This window comes from Panthera leo, chromosome B1 (assembly GCF_018350215.1).
Source record: "Panthera leo isolate Ple1 chromosome B1, P.leo_Ple1_pat1.1, whole genome shotgun sequence".
In the NCBI taxonomy this organism is placed as follows: domain Eukaryota; kingdom Metazoa; phylum Chordata; class Mammalia; order Carnivora; family Felidae; genus Panthera; species Panthera leo.
The window spans coordinates 200039774-200061364 of NC_056682.1; the positions used below are offsets into that span (position 1 = coordinate 200039774).

The following is a 21591-nucleotide window of genomic DNA, read 5'->3' on the forward strand; positions in this document are numbered from 1 at the left end:
CACCACCTCCCACGCCTTCTTGTCCCAGGGTGCCAAGATCGGGCTATGTGACCAATAAAACATGGCACGTCTGAGATTAGTTTACAGAAAGACTGGCTTTCGGCTTGGGTGCCCTCTCTCTCAGATCGGCTACTCGGCGAGCACTCCGTGCTGCACACAGCCCCGGGGAGATGCTCGTGTGGCAAGGAACCAAAGCCTCAAGCCACGTAAGCGAGCCTGGACACAGAACCTGCACCCCAGTCAGTCCTTCAGAGATGACGGCCACGTATGGCGCCCTGAGCCAGAAACACCCAGCTCGTCTACGCCCGGTTCCCAACTCTCAGAAACTGTATGAGGTAACAGATGCTGTTGTTTCAAACTGCTACATTGGGGGACCATTTGTTACCCGGCAGTAGATGACAGATACAATCTCAATGCTGGTCAGTGACAAGCCTGAGATTAAACCCGGGTCTCTTGTGGCTGCGCCCTCAGCCCATCCCCAGGCCAGCAGCCCCATCTCTCCCAGAATCTTTCCCCCAACCCCCTTAGAAGTCCCCAGGTGCCCTTGAATGTCGTCGGCCAAGGAGGGTGGCCCCCATTTTCCCTTTATTTGAATCAATCATATTTTTCTAGGTGTTTTGATCACTCCTGACTCAGTTTACTTTCATGAAGCTTAAGGCAAGTGCGGTTTTTCTGCCCATGGGGCCGCAGCAACGTCCCAAGTCAGCCCAGAGTGAAGCTACATTGAAAGTGGCTGTGGTGTCACCTACGCTGGCCCCTGGTACGCTCATCAACCCCACACTCCTGCCAAGATCACTTGCTCTCCTGGTCAGAGACTCCCTGCTGCCCTGCTCGACGAGGGGTCTGAGCACCACCCAGATCTCCCATCCACCAGCCGCCGTTTCCGTGACTTGGGGTTTGTCAGACTCCTGAGCCTTACTTCCTCACGGGTCCCTCTCAGGACTGACTGGGGGAGATAAGAAGGGAGTGCACGTCCGTCCCCTGACCGCGGCGAGATTCTCCACCCTGACTGCCCACCCCCGGCTCTTACAGCGGCGCTGACCCCCGGACAAGCTTTCTCCAGGCATTTGCCAACCTGAAGGGCTTTATGTTTCGGTTAAAACATGGAGGCTGCATGAATTTCAGCAACAACGCTCCCTTTCAGCAAAGAGTAGCAGAAGTTACCACCCAGCAACTTCGGGTAGCGTGTAAAGAAGGAATCCAGTGCCGGTAGAAATCACAAAGCTTTCTCTAGATTTTGCAGGCTGCACGCAGTCGACCCCCCTTTGCCCCAGGGGTGTCGATGCCAGAAGAACAGGGCGCTGAGGTCAAGACAGAATGAGGTCAGATGCCAGCTCCGGAACCTACGCCTGCACAGGACAGACGTTTCAGAGAGCTGGGTTCTAGCTCTGCCTTTACTGTGTGGTCCTGGGCAAGTTTCCTAAACTCTCTGAGCCTGGAGTCCCTCATCTCTAGAACAGAAGCAGCAAGAGTACCTGCCACGGGGGTTTACTGTGGCTGAAATAAACGCAAAGGGCTGGCCACAGTCCCTGGCACAGAGCTGGGGTCCATCAGTGGCCACCAGTGTGGTCGTTACCATATGGGCGGTGGGCCTTGGGCACGTGCCCTGAATCTCCTGGGCCCCAGATAACGCCTCTGGGAGATCAAGACGGTAAGGACCAGCTCTTCAGAGTGGTTCCGGGAGTCAGTGAGGAATAAACCACCCCTCAGGCCATCAGCAAGGTGTCAGCAAGGCTGTGTCCTGCCGAATCCACTCTGGCCCTTGCCAGCCTCTGGAGGCGCCCACGTTCTCGGGCCTGAGGCCCGTCCCCTCCCCCATCTCCACAGCCAGCGATGGCAGACGGGACCCTCCTGCCACATCTGACCCCCTCTTCCTGGTCTCCTCTCCCTCTGAGGTTCTCTGCTGACAAGGACTCACGTGACAGATCGGTCTGCCTGATGGCTGGGGATAACCTGTCATCTCAAGGTCACACGGCCACAGTCCCGAGCTGGTGCGCAGTCAGTGCTGGCTGAAGCTGGACGGGGTGGGGCTGAGGCCGCGATGTCCCTGACCACGTGCCACTCGCCATCAGAGTCTGAATCCAGACATCACCGCTTGGTGTTTCTAGAAATTTGGGCGCGGGCTAAACCCCCTCCTCTCTCCGAGCCCCAGTTTCTCCGTATATAAAATGGGTACGGCAGAAGTACCCCCCCCCCCCCGCGAAAGGGCTGACATGAAGCCGAAAGGTAGGTCAGACAAGGTAACGCCCGGAATCAAGACAGTACGGGACCCTCCCGGGACAGCGGTACCACAGGATCTGTCAAGTATTTTGTGTGTCTCATCAGTCGTCCCAACAGCACTGAGAAGGACCGGCACTGCCCTCTAGTTACCCAGGTGGTTCAGAGAGGTCGGCCCGGGTCCAAGGCCGCACAGCCTGGGAGCAGCTTTCTCCTTTAAGCTCTGCCCAGGGGCCGTGTGGTTGACAAAGAGCTCAGCCAATGAAAGCCCCACCAGCAGGACCCACTAGAATAGCACCTGCCTTCCTCTTGCTGAGTCTGAAGTATAAAATGCCCTCTGGAAGGCGGAGAGGAGAGGCCTGGCCCCCAGGAGGGGTGCGGGGGGAGACCACGGCGGGGGGTGGGGGCGGGGGGGGGGTCCTCACCCATCTTCTGGCTTTTCTCAGCCACTGCGGCACACCAGGCCGGGCCACCCCAGCTTCCAGAACGAACCAGCTGCCTTGTGGTCGCTCTCCTCCCAGGCTCCCCTCCCCTACTCATGCTCTGGCTCTCTGTCTCTCAATAATGAATAAATATTTAAAAAATTTAAAAAAAAAAAGAGAGAGAGAGAGAGATAGCAAAGCTTTGACGTGATCCAGCCTTTCCCGTCTGCCATATTGCCTCCCCCCCCCCCGGGGGTTGGCCTCACTAGAAACCACCAGCACTCTGAGTCCCATTTTCGATGTAACGTTTGTTATTTTATTGGAAAAAGCTGGTATTAACATATTTATAATTTTATTCAACAGTCGGATAATCCGAGATACCGAATGAAACCAGAATGCACCCATGAGTTACAGAATCCAAAGTGATCAGGTCTGTCTACCTACCACACGTCCAACACCAACCAAGACTTCAGTCCTCAGAGTATTCGAGTAAAAACAAAAACCACCCAACAACTTCACAAGGACTAGGTGAATGCCCATACATTTAAGAAGAGCAGAAAATTTAAACAGAGGAAGCAGCCGAGTTTGTGACTATGTTACTGGCCCGTCTGTCTGCGGCGGCTAGTCCTGCCCCTCCCCCACAGCACGTGTCGTTGTTCACAACCTGCTTTGGACATCACGATTTTCCAGGGATCTGAAGGCATGCTTTTCCTCTAGGATCTTTCTTCCTTTTCCTTTTTTGGTTTGCTATCCAAAGCTTCACACAGAAGTAAGGAACCAGGAACTGTATTAAGACCTCCTTTTGAATGCAGTGTAAGAGTGGTACTGTGTAGACGGGTAAGTGTGAAATCTACGCTCTGACAGTAAGTCCTCGCTGCAGTTCGAGTCTCCCCTCAGCATCCGAATCACAAAGGGAAGGGGATTGTGCCAAATATCCGTGTAATTGTGTAAGGCCCTCAGAGCTGGATTTTGGCTTCGACAAGATTTCTATACAATTTACCACATTCTTGAACCTCTTTACAAAGGGGGGAAAAGAGGAATCCAATCCAGTGATTGTTAATTTCAATTAGAATAGATATGTACATATAATACTGTCCAGGTCACCTGGATTTTACAGTGATATACAAACAAACATTCTTCATTCATGTTGATTTAAAAAAAAAAAACAAAACAAAACAGGACCGATGGACCCATTTCCTTGTGTAAATATCATATGGCCAGAAGTGAATGCACATGCGTTTTGTGCTTTGATGCACAGAAAAGTACACCACTATCCACTGAGAAAAACCTCGGGTGGGTCTGTTTCCTGGGTTGGGTTACACCCTGTAAAAAAATGTTGGCTTCGGCCTCTGCACTCGGTTTCCTGAATCAGGACGCCCAGCCAGTGGTTCCCCGTCATCTGTCATTCCGTGCAGAGGACAAGTGGGCGGGGTGGGATGGGCGGAGCTGGTCTCCACGTCCATCGGGCAGGAGCAGGTGCTATGGAGACACGGGCCAGGTCGTTAAAGAAGATGTATCCTGAAAGGTCAAAACATGCAATCTCCTCGGAGGCAGCTCGGTGCACCTGAACGAGGGGCTGGGGTACAGATGGGGGCGCGGCGAGGTGCCCCACAGAGGGCGGGGGTCTGAAGTCACCACACAGAGCTTGGCACCACGGGGGCCTTCTCCATACTCCGTGCTGCAGCTCGGGTCTCCCCGGACCCTCGTCATGGCCCATCTGCTCTGTCCCGCTTCACAAGATGAAGATATGTTTCCAGAACCTTCCAGGCAAGAACGTTGCTTTAACACGAGCCGCCAGCGTGGTGGACTTGGGAAGGGCCCCGTGCGCGTGAAGACCGGATCAGGATTCCTGACTCCACCACTCGGTCAGGACGTGCGTTGGACAAACTGGTTCATTCTCTCGGGGCCTCAGCGTCCTCCCGCGTCGAGTGGGGCTGATAAATTACTCACCTCTCATCCCTGGCATCTGGCACTCTGTGAGGGGCTGGTGTTTGTGGAGGAAGCGATGGGTCACGGACAGAGCCGCGTGAGCTCCCTCGAGGGGCCCGATGACCATGAAGCACGACAGGAGAGCCCCGCAGAGTGGGGACTGGATCCGTACGCGTGAAGGGCCAAACGCCGTGCCTGGCCCCCCCACCGGCCCACGCTCAGCAAAGGCTGGGGCAACGGTGAGAACAGGCACACACACACACACGGGTGGCTTTTGCTGTCCCCTTTCCTGTCTGGGAACGCCAGACCTGGGGGACTGAAAGACATTGCAAGAACCTAAAAGTGGATCTCGCACCTGTCTGTTCTCAGCACGAGTCCACGATCCAAAAAGCAAAGGGATGACCCTCAGCTCAGAGACCATGGAAACTGCTCCGTCTGTAATCAAAAGAATCCTGGCTGGCTGGTTTGAGTCCGTCGTCTGGTCCCCAAAGCCCCGATGGGGGGGGGGGGGCCCATGAGGCCCCCCGGGGTGCCTGCTGTCCCCTGCGAGTTGCTGCTGGAAGGAGTGAAAAGTGATCCTGGAAATGACAAAGTCCTAAGAGCGGGACAGGCGGCAGGCGGTTAATGAACGAAGCGCCTGATCCCCGAGGCGACGGTCACGTCCATGTTACGGTCTGTGGCTTCAGTGAACCCTCCTTCCTCCCGTTTTCAAACAGACGGCGGCCAGCGGCGGCGGCCCGGCCGGGGGACCGGGAGGGAGGGACGCGCTCCCAGCCGTGCCACCGGACGGCTGCGTCCCCGACGGGGGCTCCGCACACACCTAGTGCATCTCAGAGTTCACCTTGTCCTGGAAGATGTACAGGTTGTTGGTGGCCGCGATGGCGATGATGTTCTCGGCCGGGTGCCAGGCCGTGTGCAGGATCTTCTTGGTGAAGTCCAGGCTGTCCACGCTGATGTCGTCCCGCCTGCGCTTGCCGCCCACGCACACGCGCCTGGGCTTGAGCACGGCCCGCGGCTTGCTGCTCTCCCTCGAGGCCTCCAGGGTCACGTCGCGTTTGGTGTTCCGGTCAAACATGCGGAAGAAGTTGTTGTAGGCCCCGGTCATGATGACGCTGGCGGGAGAAGGAGAGGCGTCAGGCGGGTTGGGGGAGGGCAGGGTACGGGGAAGAAACGTGCCACACCTCAAGTAACCACCCCGGGCGCTGCAGGACCTCGCTCCCTGGGGTGGGCCCCCCGCCCCGGTCCCACCTTCCCCTTGGGCTCTGGTCCTCCCCCACATCGCAGCTACCGTCTGCCTGCAGAATCCAAGGCCGGGAGCTGAGACGCTTTTAAAAACAATTTTTTTTTTTTAATGTCTATTTTTGAGAGAGAGAGAGAGACAGAGCACGAGCGGGGGAAGGGCAGAGAGAGAAGGAGACAAAGAATCCGAAGCAGGCTCCAGGCTCTGAACTGTCAGCACAGAGCCCGATGTGGGGCTCGAACTCCCAAACCTTGAGATCATGACCTGAGCTGAAGTCAGACGCTTAACTGAGTGAGCCACCCAGGCGGCCCTAAGGCAGGGGAGGAGACCCCTTCATGCTCCGCCCCAGACATCCCCAGACATCGTAAAGAAACTTCTCCCGTACTTTCCCCTTTGTCCAGGAGAGGCCTGGCCAGACCTCCAGGCACCAGCAGAGGGAAGGCCCCTGAACTGACCCGACGCGCCCTTCACGGCAGGGACCCAGCACCTTCCTGTTCTGAGTAGTTGGGTGACTAAATGAACACACGTTGCACGCCGTTGATGTGCAGATGTTCACGGACTTTCCTGTCCTGCTGAAGGGAATTTGCCCCTTGTCCATCCACTCCTTCTCCCTCCCCCCTCCAAGGAGAAGGGGTGCCTGGGGCCTGGGAGAAAGGCCATGTGGTCTGTGTGGTAAGAGGACGGCAAGAAGGCCAGCGATCGGGGCCTGGGCCTACAGAGCGGGTTTTGGGGTCTGGCCCAGGAGAGTCTCTGGAGCAGCCGGGGGTGGGGGAGGGGGGCAAAATAACCGGGGAGGAGGGAGGGGATTCTGGGAAACAAGGTCCCCTTCCACATCCTTCAGGGGAGATGTGTACAGACTGGGATTCCTGTCTTCCCTTTGGAAGCTGAGCGTGTTTCTTGGGGCCTCACTGCTCTGAGACAGAGCCCCGCGGCCCCCTAGGTGAACAAGGGTTGTGCACACTTTCCACGTCTCCATTTCCCCAAGTCAGGGGGACAGTGCAGTGCAGGGAAGCAGGAAATGTTCAAGGCCGAGGTCCACCCGGACAGACCAGGAGAGGTTCTCTTATTAGGCACCTGGGCTGTGGGAGGTCAGATGCTCCTGGCATGGCTCAGGGGCCCGGGTGATGCTGAGTCACGGGTTGAACGTGACACATCTCCTGTAACGTGTCCCCTTCTCGTGGGAGAACGTGGGCTGGTAAACCGACACTAGGAGAGTGTAGCACCCGAGGCCCCAGCCTCAGCAACTCTATCGGAGACCGGGAAGCCCGCCTCCCGGGGCCTGCACGGAACGGACCAGCTGTGATTGTCACACAGTTACCTCGCCTGTGGGCCATCTCTCAAGGTCAGTCCCTTCTAGAAGGAGGGGCGGGGTCGTGCGGTGGGGAGGCCCCGCTGCCTCCCTGCCCCTCGGAGTTCTGATCCTCTCCAGGAAGGGCCTTGTAGTCTTGGGTCCTGGCAAGTCCGGGCCAAGAGTTCCTCTGAGGGAAGTACTTTGTGTTCCCACAGACAGCGGCTTCCGGGCCTCCCCTGCCCGCCCTGCACATGCAGTTCCCGGGGATGGCCTGCGCCCGTGAGGCGACGCTTCCCGCCAGAGCCCGCGACCTGCCGAGTTAGCATTTGGTGTCCCTCCCCCGACGCCCAGACCGCTTTGTCCGACCTTGTGTTCAGAGATCAGTGGGTGGGCGCTTGGGGACAATGAGCATGGAAAACCTCCATAAAGTGGTTCTTCTGCCATGTTCCAGGGGTGTCCAGGCAGAGCCAGGCGGGGGTCACCTGGATCCCAGCAGAGGGCAGAGGGTGCAGGCCAACCGGGTGACTGGAGACCAGCTCCACAAAGGAGCTATGCACAAATGTTCTGGAAGGTTCTAAGGGAACCACAGGGAAAGTGCCGTGCCCCCGGGGCTGGAACATTTGGAGATTTTGTTACCATCCCCCAGGCCTGAGGGGTGAGAGGAGGAAAGGTGAGAGACACAGAGACAGAGTGGCAGAACTGTGTGAAGGGGCTGGCTGACCGGGGCATAGTCCACTGAGAGGACAGGGAGGGAGGTGGGACAAACACCCTCTCCCTCCCTGCTTCCCTCCCAGTGTCCCCACTGGTGAAACCTGGTCAGAAGCCAGAGGGCATGCTGGCGTGTTGAGGCACCTGCTCCAATAACCGTGGGCAAGCTTCTGTGCTGCCTCTGTCTCCACCACTGGGTGGGGGCTCCTGGGGCGGGCCTGTCTTGCCTCAGAGTCCCAAGCCCTGGCTTGGCCTCATCGGGGGAGCGAATGCTGGCCCTCAGCAGCAGCCAGACTGAACCAGACCAAGCCAAGCCCCCTGGTGCCTGCAGAGAAGGCAGTAAATGCTTTGTAAATGGTAGGGAACGAAGGGCCAGAACCTTCTCTTATTCACGGCCAGACCTGCAAGTTCAGAAGTTACCTCCCCCCAGCAGGTGCTCTCTAAGCCGAATGAGTGAATGAGTGAATGAATGAATGAATTCGGCGGAAGGGTCACAACCCTTCACAACCACCCTCCCAAGTCCTAGAAATGCAGGAAGCGGCCTTGCCCAGCCACCCCTCTGCACTTGACCTGGGACACAGCCCAGTGGGCGGAGGGGCTTCTCTGCGGCTGTGGGGGCAGAGCCGTGGGGGTGGGCTTGGGGGAGGGGCGCAGTCGAGCAGTTCTGCTTCTCTGGAGGTTTGTCTAATCTCTGGAGGGGAGGGGAGGGGAGGGTGGGTGGAGAATCCCAAAGTATTCTCTGGCCCTATTCTCTTGTGTTCTACAACTCTGCCCCCCAAACCTTCATCCCTGTGAATAAATCGCTTTGTTGTTGAGACAAAGAAATGGCATGTCGCAGGTGCATGCTGGGAGAGGCCCTCTCGCTCCCACCTTCCAGAAGGAGGCCAGGCCAGCAGCCAAATGGCGTCCCTCTTAACCTGCAACACGGAACTGAGACCAGGCCGTGGGAAGGAAAGTGGGCAACAGAGTCAGAGACCCACAGTTGTTCTCGGGGGGAAAGGCTCACTCCCAACATCAGGCCCCAGGGAGCCCACTGGAGTCCATCCAGGTGCCGGCGGCTCCCGGCAGCTCAGCCCGTGGAGCGTGTGTACGTGGCTGGAAGACAGAGCTGGGGGCCGGGAGCTGGGGGCCGGGTGACCTGCCGAGGCTGGGGGGACGTGAGGGGCCGCCGTGCGGCCCAGTGCCAGAGTCCTGAGGCCCGAGAGCAGGGGCGCTGCTGGGAACAGAGCTCGTGGCTACCTCTTATAATAATGAGCAGACACTCAGGGACAACGTGACCTGTTCACAGTCAGAGGCCCACGCAGCCGGGGAGGTGACAACTCCCGGGGAGTTTCTGTACCCCATCTCTTGCTTTCTAGAACAGGGTGGGACATTTGCTCTAAGGCTCCAGGCCGCCACGGTGGGTGGTATATGGGGCACCCCCAACCCCCGTGCCCGCCCCCGAGGGTGTACACGACCCGGCTCCTGTGCATCCTCTGGTCACCTGAAGGTAGGTGGCCTGACTTGAGCCTGTCCCCTCTACCTTCACCGCCCACATCCCCCTCACCTCTGGCCCAGAGGGACGGCTGCGACGGCTCGCTCACTGGTCTTCCTGCTTCGGTCCCTAAGCCCCCCATCCCCCATGCTAGACTCTCCCACGACACCCACCCCAGGGAGGCCCAAGGACACTTTGACCTGAGACTTAACTCGCTAAGCTGTGGCCACATCAGTTGGTCTTTCTTTCTCCTGAGCTTTCGGCCATGCTGTTCCCTCTGCCCCAATGCCTTGCCACGCTCTGCGGGCAAATTCCTACCGCTTTCTTGACACTTGAGAACACCTCGTCCAGGAGGCCACCCCCGGCCCCCTCCCCTGCAGGGCCCCCACCCTCTCTCCTCCTGCCCAGGGCCCCCCTCCGGGCTCTGCTTTAGTCCACGCAGTGTAAACCACAGAGTCCTCCTAGGCAGGCACTGCGTCCCATCTCTGCCGTGTTCCTGGTGCCCTGTGCCCTCGGGGACGCCAAGACCGGAACCTGCAGATCCCAGGCTGACACAGTTGGGGCACAGCTCTGCCACATGCCCCGCAGAGGGGGATGCTCAGACCTCAGGGGTCACTGGCTGGGACGAACTCTCACCTCCCGGCCCAGGACAGCAGCCCATCAGGCCCGTCCGGCTCAGCAGACCAGGGGGGGACCCGCCTGTGGCCCTGCCAGACGCCCCCCCTTCACTCGCACGGCCGGTATCCATTGGTGTCAGGCGCTGGGCCCGGGGGAGGGCCCCCACCTGCCAGGAGCCCCCAGGACATGCACAGGCAGGAAGTGCCGCTGAGCCAGATGCCCGTGGCCCCAAGCTTTACTTAGAAGGTGTTTCCTGCTTTCACTCCTTCCTCCGCCCTTCTTTACTCGTCACCCCCGTGCCCAGCCCTGGGACTCAGGTGACGCTGCTGAGGTGGCAGCAAGAGAGAAAAGATTCTCTCCCTCCCCCAGGGTGAGCAGCTGGGGCACCCCTGCCCTCGTCTGGCCTCACCCTGTGGCCCCCGCCCTGCACGGGGCTGCCCCTATTAGGCAGACATTCCCAGAGCCTGCGGAGAAGAGGGATCACCTGTAGGCCGCAGACCCACTGGGGAGGCTCATGAGACCCACACCAGCCTGCACTCGGCAGCCTGGGGCCGGGGCACAGCTGTGGTCTCCAACACCCACGCTGGATGGGGACTCTGAGATCTCTACAGGGCCAAGGGCTCCCCTCCTTGGGCCCAGAGCAGCTGCCAGGGAGCTCAGCCTGGGGTCAGGAACTGGGCGTGGCCGCGGCAGGCGCTGGGCGATCTGGGACACTGGCCTCCCGGTAAGAAGTGAGGACAGAGGCCTTTCTCCCCCCACCTGCTTTACTTGGGCCTCCAAGGCAAAGGAGCGCCCCAAGCCCAGGTATTGGGAGCAGGTGCTCGGGCTCGCCCACCTGGCTCCAAATTCTAGCTCTGCCCCTAACATCAATAAAATGGGGGTAATGAGGGACCCCAGCTTCTGGGGAGCATGGACCAGGAGTCTCAGTAAAACAGAGCAGTGCTGGGCCCAGGAGACCCGCCCCCCATTATGCTAGATGCCTTGATTCTAATCATGCTCCTGGCCTGAAGTCCCACCGGCTAAGCCTGAGGCAGGACACCCAAACTGAGGAAGCAAAAGGAAAGATTCTCAGGGAAAGGCCCTGCCAGAGGCCACACCCTTCCCTCCAGGCCAGCAAGGGCAGAGAAGAGGGGACAGCAGCCCAGCTTTGCCCACTTAACCAGCGAGTGTGGTCACGCAACCGCCTGTCCTGATCCACCAGGGGAAGGGAGAGTGGGGTCACTAAAGTCATTGGCAACCCCGCCCAACTGCTAATCCTCCTCCCTTTAAGATGCAGAATCAGGCTGGCACGTGGGAGAGAGGGGGCCCCCTCCCGGCCTGCAAGGAGAAGTGTCCCTTTCATCTCAGGACAGCAGGTCCCAGCACCCTGCAAAGCACTCCAGGACAGAAAGGCCCACTGCTTGCATTCTTACATTCCAGAAGGCTCCCTTAGCAGAGGAAAGGGCAGCCCCTGCCCTGGATTGTGTCTAGGCACGTCGCTTCACCTCTGCTAGCCTCATTTTCCTCCTCTGCACGTGGGGATGCCGATCTGACCGCTCCCGTCCCCAGGGCTCTCTGCCCCCATCCGGCCAGCCGAGGGACTGCCAAGCACAGGGCTCCATGCACCCCCTGCTGGCTGATCATGGCTTGCAATAATCGTGTCCTTGCTGATTGGCTCCCAAAGTGAGCATGTAACCCAAACGAAGCCAATCAGACCCCACACCCTGGGAGGGTTGCGGACCGTGAGGTCAATGGCAGGGCAATCCTGCCAGCCACGGGGCGTTGCAGCAGAGCATGAGGCTAGTGTGTAAGGAGAAGCAGGGAGGCACAGAGATGAGGACAGGGAAAGAGATGGCCCCAAGGTACACCTGAGCCCTGGAGAAGCCTTGCCTGGAGCCTCTCAGAACAAGCTGAGGCTGGTCTGATTTCTGCAACAGGAAGACGCCCGGTTGACGCAAATCCCTTTGTCCTAGGCAGAACAGATCAAGGAGAGCTTCCTAGAGGCGGTGGCATTTGAGGTGGGTCTTGGAGGCTCAGCGAGGTTCTTCCCCCCCCCCCCCCAAACATTCACCTATCTTGGAGAGAGAGAGAGTGCAAGCGGAGGAGGGGCAGAGAGGGGGACAGAGGATGCTGTCGGCACAGGGCCCGATGCGGGGCTCGAACTCACGAACCGTGAGATCACGACCTGAGCTGAAATTGGAGGCTCAACCGAACTTCCATGGCCGATACTGACTCGTGGACTTTCAGCCTCGAAACAGCCCTGGAAGGTCACGGTTGATTAGAACCATGCTCCAGGGGACAGGTGGGCAGGCTCAGGAGGCTCGGGGGCTAATTGGAGCACACAACTGGAGGGTGGGGGAGCGTGGACCAGAACCCGAGGGTGTCCGGCCCTTCCCTCTACACCAGGCCGCTGCTCTTGCTGGCGTTGGGTACGAGGCCACCGTGAGGGCCATCAGACCCCAGCAGGTCTCTGCTGCCGTCTGGGCAACAGGGCACATGGGCTCCCCACGGATAGTAGAGGGATGGCTCAGCTGAGCCTGCAGAGTTCGCAGGGTGGTCTGGTCTGTACGAGCGGGGGTCCTGGAGGTCAGCGCTTCTTCTCCCCTTAGGCTCTGAGCTCCTGGGAGGCAGGGACCGTCCTCCACCCGCCACAACGGGCTCTGAGGAGGGCTCAGGATGAAGCGGAAGGAGGTGGCACACTCTTGCGCCCTCCAGAGTGTCATAGCCACTGACTAGACACCCCTGAGGTGCGGAGTGAGCCGCTTAGGATGGGCTGAGCCACGGTCACGCCCCCCCCCCAAGGGCACCCCATCCCACGGGGAAGGCAGAGGCAAGGAGAAAACACGCAAAGTGCCAAGACACAGGCGGAAAAGTCAGGAGGCTCGGGGCCAAGGTGGAGAGGGCCCTGAGGGCTTCCTGGAGGAGGCGGCCTTGAGTTGGGTCGGTAGTAACTTGAGGCGACAGGAGTGAGCTAGGTACAGTGCGGCCAGGATTCCAGGCTGCAGGAGCAGAGCGGTTGTGGAGGGGGGAGACAATACAGGGAAGTGCGGGACCGCCGGGGAGGGGGGTGGCTGGTATGTTAAATGCGTGGCAGGAAGTGGCTCGTGAGAGGCAGGACAGCTGAGCTCCAACCAGAACAAGCTCGGTGGCTCCTGTCCCTGGGAGCCAGGCGTCACCTGTTCACGAGCGCCCCCTGGTGGTAATGTGGAAGAAGGGCGTGCATCAGCCATGGCCAGGGGAGACTGCCCCCAACACACACACACACACACACACACACACACACACACACACACACAATCCCCCGTGGCCAGCAGTAAGTCCCTCTCCTGAGATTCTGACAGCCCCCACCCCAAGACCCACAGCCAGTGCTCGCTGGGGAACCCCCAATGTGTCAGGGTCTGAAGCTCAGGGTATCCCAGAAGCCCTGTCCTCCCTGGGGGTGTCTGGGGTCAGCCTGGGTGCGGCACCCGGAGGGAGTGCTGTGTCGGCCTGGCCTCAAGCCAGCCTTCTCACTGTTATCCAACTGAGCCCCTGTGACCCCCACGCTGGTCCCCGATTGAGAGCTGAGCCAGGTGAGCCCCCGGGATGTCAGCAGCAGCTCTAGGGGACCCCCACCCTGGACCCGGCGGCTCAGCCCCATGTGGGGCCAGCCTACATGCAGGCAGCTCCCTCCCGGCCCCGGCCCTGCGGTTCCTGGCCCCTCCTCACCACCCCCATCCTAGGGTCCCAGCGTGCCTGTCGCATCACAGAAGCTCTTCCCGTGACCGCGGCAGCACATGACGGATGCACGCCCCTGGACGACACTTGAACCAAAGGCTGCTGGCCCGCACACCACGCCTCCCCCCTGCACCGCGCTGGACCACAGGACAGGGTGGGGACGCCGGGCCTGCTCGGGCTGTGAAAACGTGACGGGCAGTGCTCTGGGACACAGTGCGGTCTATATCCTGCATTTTCTGGACACCTGGGCCCCTGTGCTGGGCCTTCCCGTCCACGCCGGCCCTGGCTGGGCTGAGCCAGCAACAGGGAAACAGGAACTCACATCGGGCCATCTCCCGGGTGGGTGGGTTGTAAGATGTGGCCGGGCCTGGGGGACCCTGCCAGCCCGAAGTGCGGAGCTGTGATGTGCCTGCCGCCCCGGGGGGCCTGATGTAGGGGAGCCACCAGGGAGGCAGGTGCAGCCATAATGGGGGCGGGGGGAGGGGGAGGGTGTGGACCAGCGGCCGAAGCTCTCCCTGCCCCCCCTGTGGCGGTCCAGGGAACACCCCTCATGGACAACCTGGGCATGCGTGTGGCTAGGGCCCTGGCCTCGACTGTTTCCACTATCACTTAGGAGACCGGGCGGGGGGGGGGGGGGGGTCCAAGTGGACAGCAGGTGTGGTCACAGGTTGTGACCTGGTGTCGTTTCCTGCCCTGGCCTGTGAGGGCTGAGAGCTCGTGGGCGCTGGAAGAACGGATGGGCCGCTTCCCACACGTTCATCCATCAGGCTCATTACCAGCGAGTTCCCCAGGATGCCAGGCCGGCAGCCGAGGCGCTCCCCGGCGAGGGGGCCACTGCCCCCGGGTTGGGGGTTACCTGTCGCTGCCGTTCCAGGCACATTCAAACTTGTCGAAAATGCAGTCGTTCTCGTACAGGGAACAGAGCTTGCTCCGCAGATAGTCGTGGACCTGGTGAGAGAAGGGGCCGGTGAGTCGGGGCAGGGGGCGCCCCAGCAGTCCTGGTCCCTGCTGCGAGAAGAGTGTCCCTGAGCAGGGAGGGGCTGTGCCCTCTGGGTCCGGATGGCCCCTCCAGCCCCGACTCAGCCCTGCTCATTGAGAAGGACCCACAGCCAGACAGGGGGACAGGGCCGACCCTAGAGGTGTGGCCAGAGGGGACAGTCGCAGTGACAAAGGGAACGATACCGTAGGGACCAGATCCTGGCTCCACCCCTCCTCCCCCACGCTGTGTGATCCCGGGCAAGTGACTTCACCCCTCTGAGCCTTGGTTTCTTCCGCCTTGAAGTGACAAGAGCACCATACCTCATGGGCTGTGGCGGGACCAACTGTAGGAGGCTGTGTGGTGCAGGGTCATGCTCTCTGAGGATCGGAACAGTCACCCTGAGCACGGATCACGGGAGAAAGGGGAAGGGGAGCTCACACAGGCCTCTCAAACGTGATCTCGGTGTGTGTCACTTGTCCTGTTTTGTGGATGAGGCCCTGACACTCAGAGAGGGTAAGCGACTGGCCCAGAGTCACACAGCTGGTAAGCAGACCAGGACGCTCTTCCAGAGTTAGCTGACACCACAGGAGAGACGGCGATGCCCCTGTGGCCCGGGGCCACCCGACAGCAGCCTCTATACCCAGAGGGCCTGGTCGGTGCCCGCTCTCTGCCAGGCACGTGGCCCTGCCCTCTGCGTGGGGGGAGGGGAGGGGACAGCGTACCCAAAGCCTGAACTCCTGGCTCTGCCCCTTACCGTGTGACCCGGGAGTCACTTAGCCTCTGTGACCCCCAGGTTTCCCATCTAGGAAGGGGGTCACGGACCCCTCCAAGCAGACAAACGAAGGGCAAACACCGATAGGTATTTGGGACCCTGATTAACTCCGGAGGAACAGACAGAAATACGCGTTCAACTCCTGTTGGGCAATGCCACAGGCCAGGAGACAAGTGTAGGGAGAGGAGGGGGGAGGAGGGAGGGGGAAGAAAACAGGTTCTGTCTGAGAACCTCTTATTCATCTTTAAAAAGATGGGCGCCCCCACCCCCTGCCATCCAGCAGCCTCCAGGGTCCCCAGGCTGAGTGAGGCTCTTCCCTCGGAGCGTCCAGTGCATCTGAGGGTCCTGCCCGGACTTTCTGTTTGTGTGGACCCCCTGCTCCCAAGGCTCAGCCCGGTCGTACAAGGTGACTTTCTCGGGCCTCGGCTGAGATGCCCCTCCTCGGAGAGGGCTCCCTCCCTGCCTGCCCACCGGCCCATGGAGCGGGCTCCACGGCCCTTCTGTTCCCACCCCCGCCTGCACTCTTGTGTGATGCCCTCCACACTCCGATGACGTGTGGATGCTCCCCTCCAGCGGGACCCGTCTCCCTGGGGCGCACAGCGGACCATCCAGCTGCCACAGGGGCGGGCAAGAGGCCCCTCGAGGCTGCCCCCTGCGAGCCCCCCGCCCCGGTCCCCCATCCTTCCCGGTACAAAGGCCACAAACAACAGCATCCCTCTCCACACCGCTCGTCGGTCACACCCCACATTCAGCCAGTCCAGAAGCAGAATCCAAAGCGACCTGGAACCCAGCTGCCACTCACCACGTCCTGTGCTGCTCCCTGCCCCGAACCACCGTCTCCCAGCTCACCGCAAATGCCTCCTGACTGCTCCCCGCTTCTGTGCCCCCCCAACCCAGTCTGTCTCCACGGGCAACCCGAGAGACCCCTAAGAAACCAAGCTGGACCATGTCACTCTGCTGCTCAAGACCTTCCAGTGCTCACAAGCCCCCTAGACTCTGCCCCCAATCACCTCTCTGACCTCAGACTCTTCTTCTCTCCCCCTGCTCATTCTGCTCCAGCTGGCTCCCCACCATTTCCTGACCACACGAACCACATGCCCGCCTCAGGGCCTTTGCACTTGCTGTTTCCGCCCCTGGGAACACCTTCCCTGCCCCCCCCCCCCGCCCCCGACTGATGCCCTCACTTCCATCAGACTCCAGCACCCCTCCTTTCTCTGCCTCAGCTCCTGGTTTGTTTTATTTGCAGCCTGTGATTATTTCATTTTATTTCATTCATGTATTTCCTTGGTCTCTGGCCATCCTTCCGGTTGGAATGGATGCCCCTTGAGGCTGCCGTGGGAGCCAAGAGAGGAGGTGGGGGGTGAGGGCACTGGTCTTGTGTGTCTCCAAGACCTGGAGGGAGGGAAGCCTAAGGCAGGGATCACTGGCCCAAGCCTGGGATGGAGCCACTGGGTCAGGGACTCTCGCCCTCCTCCCGTGGCGAGCGTGACGGGTGGGGAACAGCACCTGCCTCCACGGGAACCCGCACGGCCTCATCTGTGCCGAGGCTGGAGGAGGAGTGATGCCCAGCGCACGTTACAGCCCCAGACTGCCTCTGCCGGGAAGCAGGCACGGATGAGGCTGAGCAGAGGACCCCTGACTGCTTGTGAGTCCCCGGGGAGGCCCCCAGTGACAGGCGCAAAGGCAGCCCCGGAGGAGCCTGGGAGGCAGGCTGACGAACACACACGTGAGAGGCACCAGGGGCTATGGAGGAGAGAGCGGAGCCAGGGGAGAGACGCGGGAGGGCACGGCTATTTCTCTCAGACAGGTGCCTGCCTCCGGGAGCCTCCGCTCCCAGGGAGCCCCCTGGTCCACAGCCACACCGCACCCAGGGTCGCTGTCGCGCGGGACCCTGGAGGGCAAGGCTGCAGCTGCCACTTCTCCCTGGGGCCCAGGGTCTAGCCAGGCACAGAGCACCTGCCAAATAGGTGTGACCCCTTAGATGCCTGGGGATACACGGTGCCTGGCTTCATGCCGGCCACGGACAGATTCCCAGGGGCTCATGGGCAGCCCCCCCAGGTCTGCATTGTGTGTGCTCCCTGCGCAGTCAGAGCGGCCTCACTGATGCACTCGTCCGAACACACAACACGCACGCACGCACCCACCCACGCACGCTGTTCTCGCCCGCCCTCTCCTGCAAAGTGAGCGCCTCCTGCCCTCTGGTGGCAGAGCAAGGAAGAGCAGGGGCTCCGGGGAAAGACCGCAATCCCAGGTCTGCGGCTGGCTAGCTCTCTCTCTCTACTCCTGCAGGTCTGCCACTTAACTCAACTTTCTCCAAATACAACCGGATAGAGAGAACTCTGGCCCCAACCCCGTGGGGTCTTAACATCGTGCGAACTTTGTTTTCCACCCCCCGACTCTATCTGGGTGGATCGTAACAGAAAAAGAAAAAGTCGTAACTTTCCGGAAGGTGCCCCACGCTCCGGCCTAAGGGCCTGACTTGCGAGGCCCCTGCCGAGGACTGAGAAAGGTAGCACGCTCCCAGTCACCGCCGCACCCCTCCCCGGGAGAGGACAGGGCTTCTCCCGCCTTAACTGCAGACGCGGGCTCCAGGACGGGCGACCTCATCCTTCATCATCTGCACCCTCAAACCGGGCCTCGCCTGTCGCTCACCCTTGTCCCTCTGGGCCCCGACGGCAGGAGCCAGCAAGGGGACGGCACCGCCCCCACCCCCGCCTGGAAGGCAGGCCTGGGCCGGGGTGTGTGATTGGGGACAGGCTGCCCGATTTCCTGAGCCTTCATATGGGGCGTATGGAAGCCACCTCTGCGGTGGGGACGCCCCTCCTGGGAGTTCTGGGCACAGGAGGCGGAGGCCGGGGGGGGGGGGGGTGTCTCCCACCCCTCAGAGGGGCTCCGGAGTTTCTAGGCCGTGGCACCCACCTGATAGGTCTCGATGGGCCTTGCCTCCATGTTAAGGTCCCAGACTTTGACCGTGAGGTAATCCCGGGTGAGCATGTATCGGCCACTGTGGCTGAACTTCACGTCCGACACGGAGGAGATGATTTCGGAGAAGAAGGAGCGGTTGCTGGGGTCCTCGGGCTCTTCGAACACTGTGGAGACAGAGAATCGATTGCCGTCACCGGGCCGCCCGCCCCGCGGATCAGAATAACAGACGACTCTGTTTCTGTCCTGGGCTCTCGCTGTATGGTCATTCATTCACTCATGAAGCCTGAGGCTAAATACCTGTCAGGCCGTGGCCCCGAACCGACCCTTCTGAGGAGGGAAGGGGCAGCTTTCGGAACCACGTTTATTGAGCATTTACTCTCTGAGCCGGATTCTGTGCACAGCCCGTTCCGTGCATCACCTCGTCCAATCCCCTGATAAAACATCTGGTCGGTACCACTATCAGTCCCATTTCATGGCCGGGACAACTGAGGCATGGATGGCTAAAAACCATGCCCGAGGCACTGAGCTAGAAGAAAGTGGCCGAGTGGGGATTTGAACCCAGAGGGACACCGGCTGGGCCGCACTCTGCTGCCACCTACTGGCGTCCTGATGTTCTCACACGTGCTGGGCAGCGTCGGGGAGGAGGCTGGGCCCTGCTTGCAGCCCGGGGCCTCTGCTCACGGTGCACGGGGCACTCACGGCTGAGCCCCGCGGGCAGGCACGTTTTGTCTGGCTGCTACGGGGATCGCGGCTACATCCAATCTCGCTGCCACAGATGGAGCCTGAGTCCCATCAGCTGCCCGCCACCCACCTCCCGGCATCTCAGACAAGGTGCTTCACGCAGGAAGTTGCTTCCCGGGCTCCTGAAGGCGACAGCTTGCCGCCCCTACTGGATGATCCCACTCTGGGACAGAGTGCACAGTGAGCGGCCCCCCAGGCAACGTCCTCTCCCTGCTGCCCCTGAGGACGGGGCCTTCGGGGCACATGGAGGTTCCCACCCAGCAGGACAGGTTCTTCGGGGCTCAGTCTACTGCTGGCTGCCCCACCAGTCTGCCCAGCAACACCCTCGCTGGCCAATCAGATCCCACAGTGGCCCTGGTGCTGGAGCAGGGTGGGGACCAGGCATTACCCAAGCGTCACCTTAGCTAACCAAGCCAACCAAGCATTATTAGCTCCTTAGGAGCTGGGCCACGGAAGGGCCCGGGATCACGGGGAAGGACAGAGTGGGAGGCCAGCACCTCTTTACCAGCCAGTCTGGAAGGATTTAGACATTTGACAACCTTTCTAGCTGTCCCCACGGACACCGGCTGAGTGGCCACTCTGTCTGCTGGCCCCTGAGTCTCCACACCTGAAACACGGAAGCAGAGAGCTGAGCACATGTCTCTGGAGGCTCACAAGAGTGCCCTCCCTGCCAGCCCCTCCCAGTCCCCAAATCCCATGTGCCACTTCCCAGGTCTGTTCTGGCCCCTTGTCCCCCCATCCGGGACCCCCGATCTCACTCCTGTTCCTGTCTTTCCCAGAAATGCAGCTCTTGCTGAGCTCCTTTCTGCACGGTGGCTGGAAACATTTCATGCCAGCCAGATGCTCTTGCGTCCGATGCATTCATTCATTCTCTCAGACACCCAGTCCACACCGAGCGCCCACCATATGCCAGGCACTGTCTGAGACCCTGAGATGCCGCAGAGAGCAGTGAGTCTCCTGGAACCAACATTCTCGCAGAGACAGGCAGTAAAACTACATGCTACACCGTCAGGCAGTGATGAGGGCAGGGAAGAAAACTAAAGCAAGGAGACAGATGGATAGGAGCTGGTGATCTGGATGGACAGCACCCAGGGGGAAAGAGCATCTGAGCAGAGATCTGAATGGAGTGAGGCAGAGAACAGTGTAGGTGCTGAGAGAGGAGGACTCCAGGCAGAAGGAACAGCATGTGCAAAGGGCCTGAGACAGGGACAAGTGGAAGGTCACATGGACGGAGAAAGGAGTGAGTGAGGCGCCGTGAGCCAAGGGAAGGAGTCATCCCATAGGCAATGAGGGCAGGAGAAAAGGACGGCAAGGTGAGGTGTGGGTTTCTCCAGGATTCACCTCCCTACAGGGGCAAGGAGACCTCCTGGCACGTCACCTTTAACCTCTAAAACCTCTGAATTCTTATTTTATTTTATCTTATTTATTTTGAGAGAGAGAGCGAGAGAGAGAGCATGGGAGGGGCAGAGAGAGAGGGAGAGAGCGAATCCCAAGCAGGCTCCACACTGTCAACACAGAGCCTGATGTGGGGCTTGAACACCCAAACCCTGAGATCGTAACCTGAGCCTGAAACCAAGAGTCAGATGCTTAACCGACTAAGCCACCCAGGCGCCCGTAAAACCTCTGAATTCTGATTCGCGTCTCACATAATCAACGTTTTGTGCCTCTGACACCTTCATTTCTGGCAGGGATAAGCATTTGTAAAATTTCAGCACTTAATTTCCTACTTGGAGTGCCGAGACTGTGTGTCTTCCTTAAATGAACAGGGGTATAAACCTGTATTTGAGAGGAGCAGGGCAGAGGGTTTCAGAGAAGAGCGACCCCAAACAATCAGCAGGGACCTAGGTGTCCCCTCGCCCCCATTCCTCCCCAGGTTCGAGGCAGGAACCCCCTCTTGACTGAATTAGCATTTGTGCCCCGAAGGGTCAGAACAGAAGGGGAGTTATACAGGCATAAAACGGGGTTGGTCTCTTGCACCCCAACTTTGAGGGGGCCCCTTGCACCCCATGCCCACTTTGGAGGTTTCTCCGGCCAATCCCCCAGGGCTGGCCCAGCTCGCTTCACCCCCCTGCCCTGCGCAGGGCGTCTGGCACGTCCTGTGGGGTAGGTGGGTGGGTGGGGCCCCAAGTCAGAGGAGTGTCTACACAGAGCCATGGGCTGTGTCTCCTGCCAGCTTCAAGGAGCAAGACGCCACAAAGGTCAAAGGCTGGGCGGGCGCCCTAATCAATAGTTGAGAACAGAAACACCAAACGGTCCCGTGTAACCTCAGTTCTGGCCACACCGGGCATTTCTGAAGGCTTTCTAAGCACAAAAGGACCAGCGTTACACGTGATCAAGGGGAAGGGACACTGACAGGTCTTACCTAGGAGTTCTTTTTATTTTCCAAACACTTCTGATACCGCTATTCTTTTGTCAAAAGGTCACCGAGTGTCCCCGCCCGCCCCTCCCCCCAACCACGGGCAAGCTGCACATCCCCCAGGGCATGGGTAACAGATAAGGCGGGGAGGGGGGGGGTCTCCCTTCTAATTGATGGAGTCACGAAGGACATTTCACAGTAATTATTGCTGCCACGAGTTTAA

General features: G+C 60.0%; 1 protein-coding gene across 1 annotated transcript in view; it reads right to left on the bottom strand.

The window, feature by feature from the left end:
• Positions 1-2930: 2930 nt before the first annotated feature.
• PPP2R2C (protein phosphatase 2 regulatory subunit Bgamma) overlaps positions 2931-21591 on the bottom strand; it is a 55685-nt gene continuing 37024 nt past the window's right edge. Inside the window, exons 6-8 of the mRNA XM_042936940.1 lie at positions 18266-18435; positions 14452-14543; positions 2931-5680 (exon numbers count right to left, since the gene is read on the bottom strand). Coding sequence (XP_042792874.1) covers positions 5389-5680; positions 14452-14543; positions 18266-18435 — 554 coding nt within the window. The 3' untranslated portion in view covers positions 2931-5388. The remainder of the gene's footprint in view (positions 5681-14451; positions 14544-18265; positions 18436-21591) is intronic.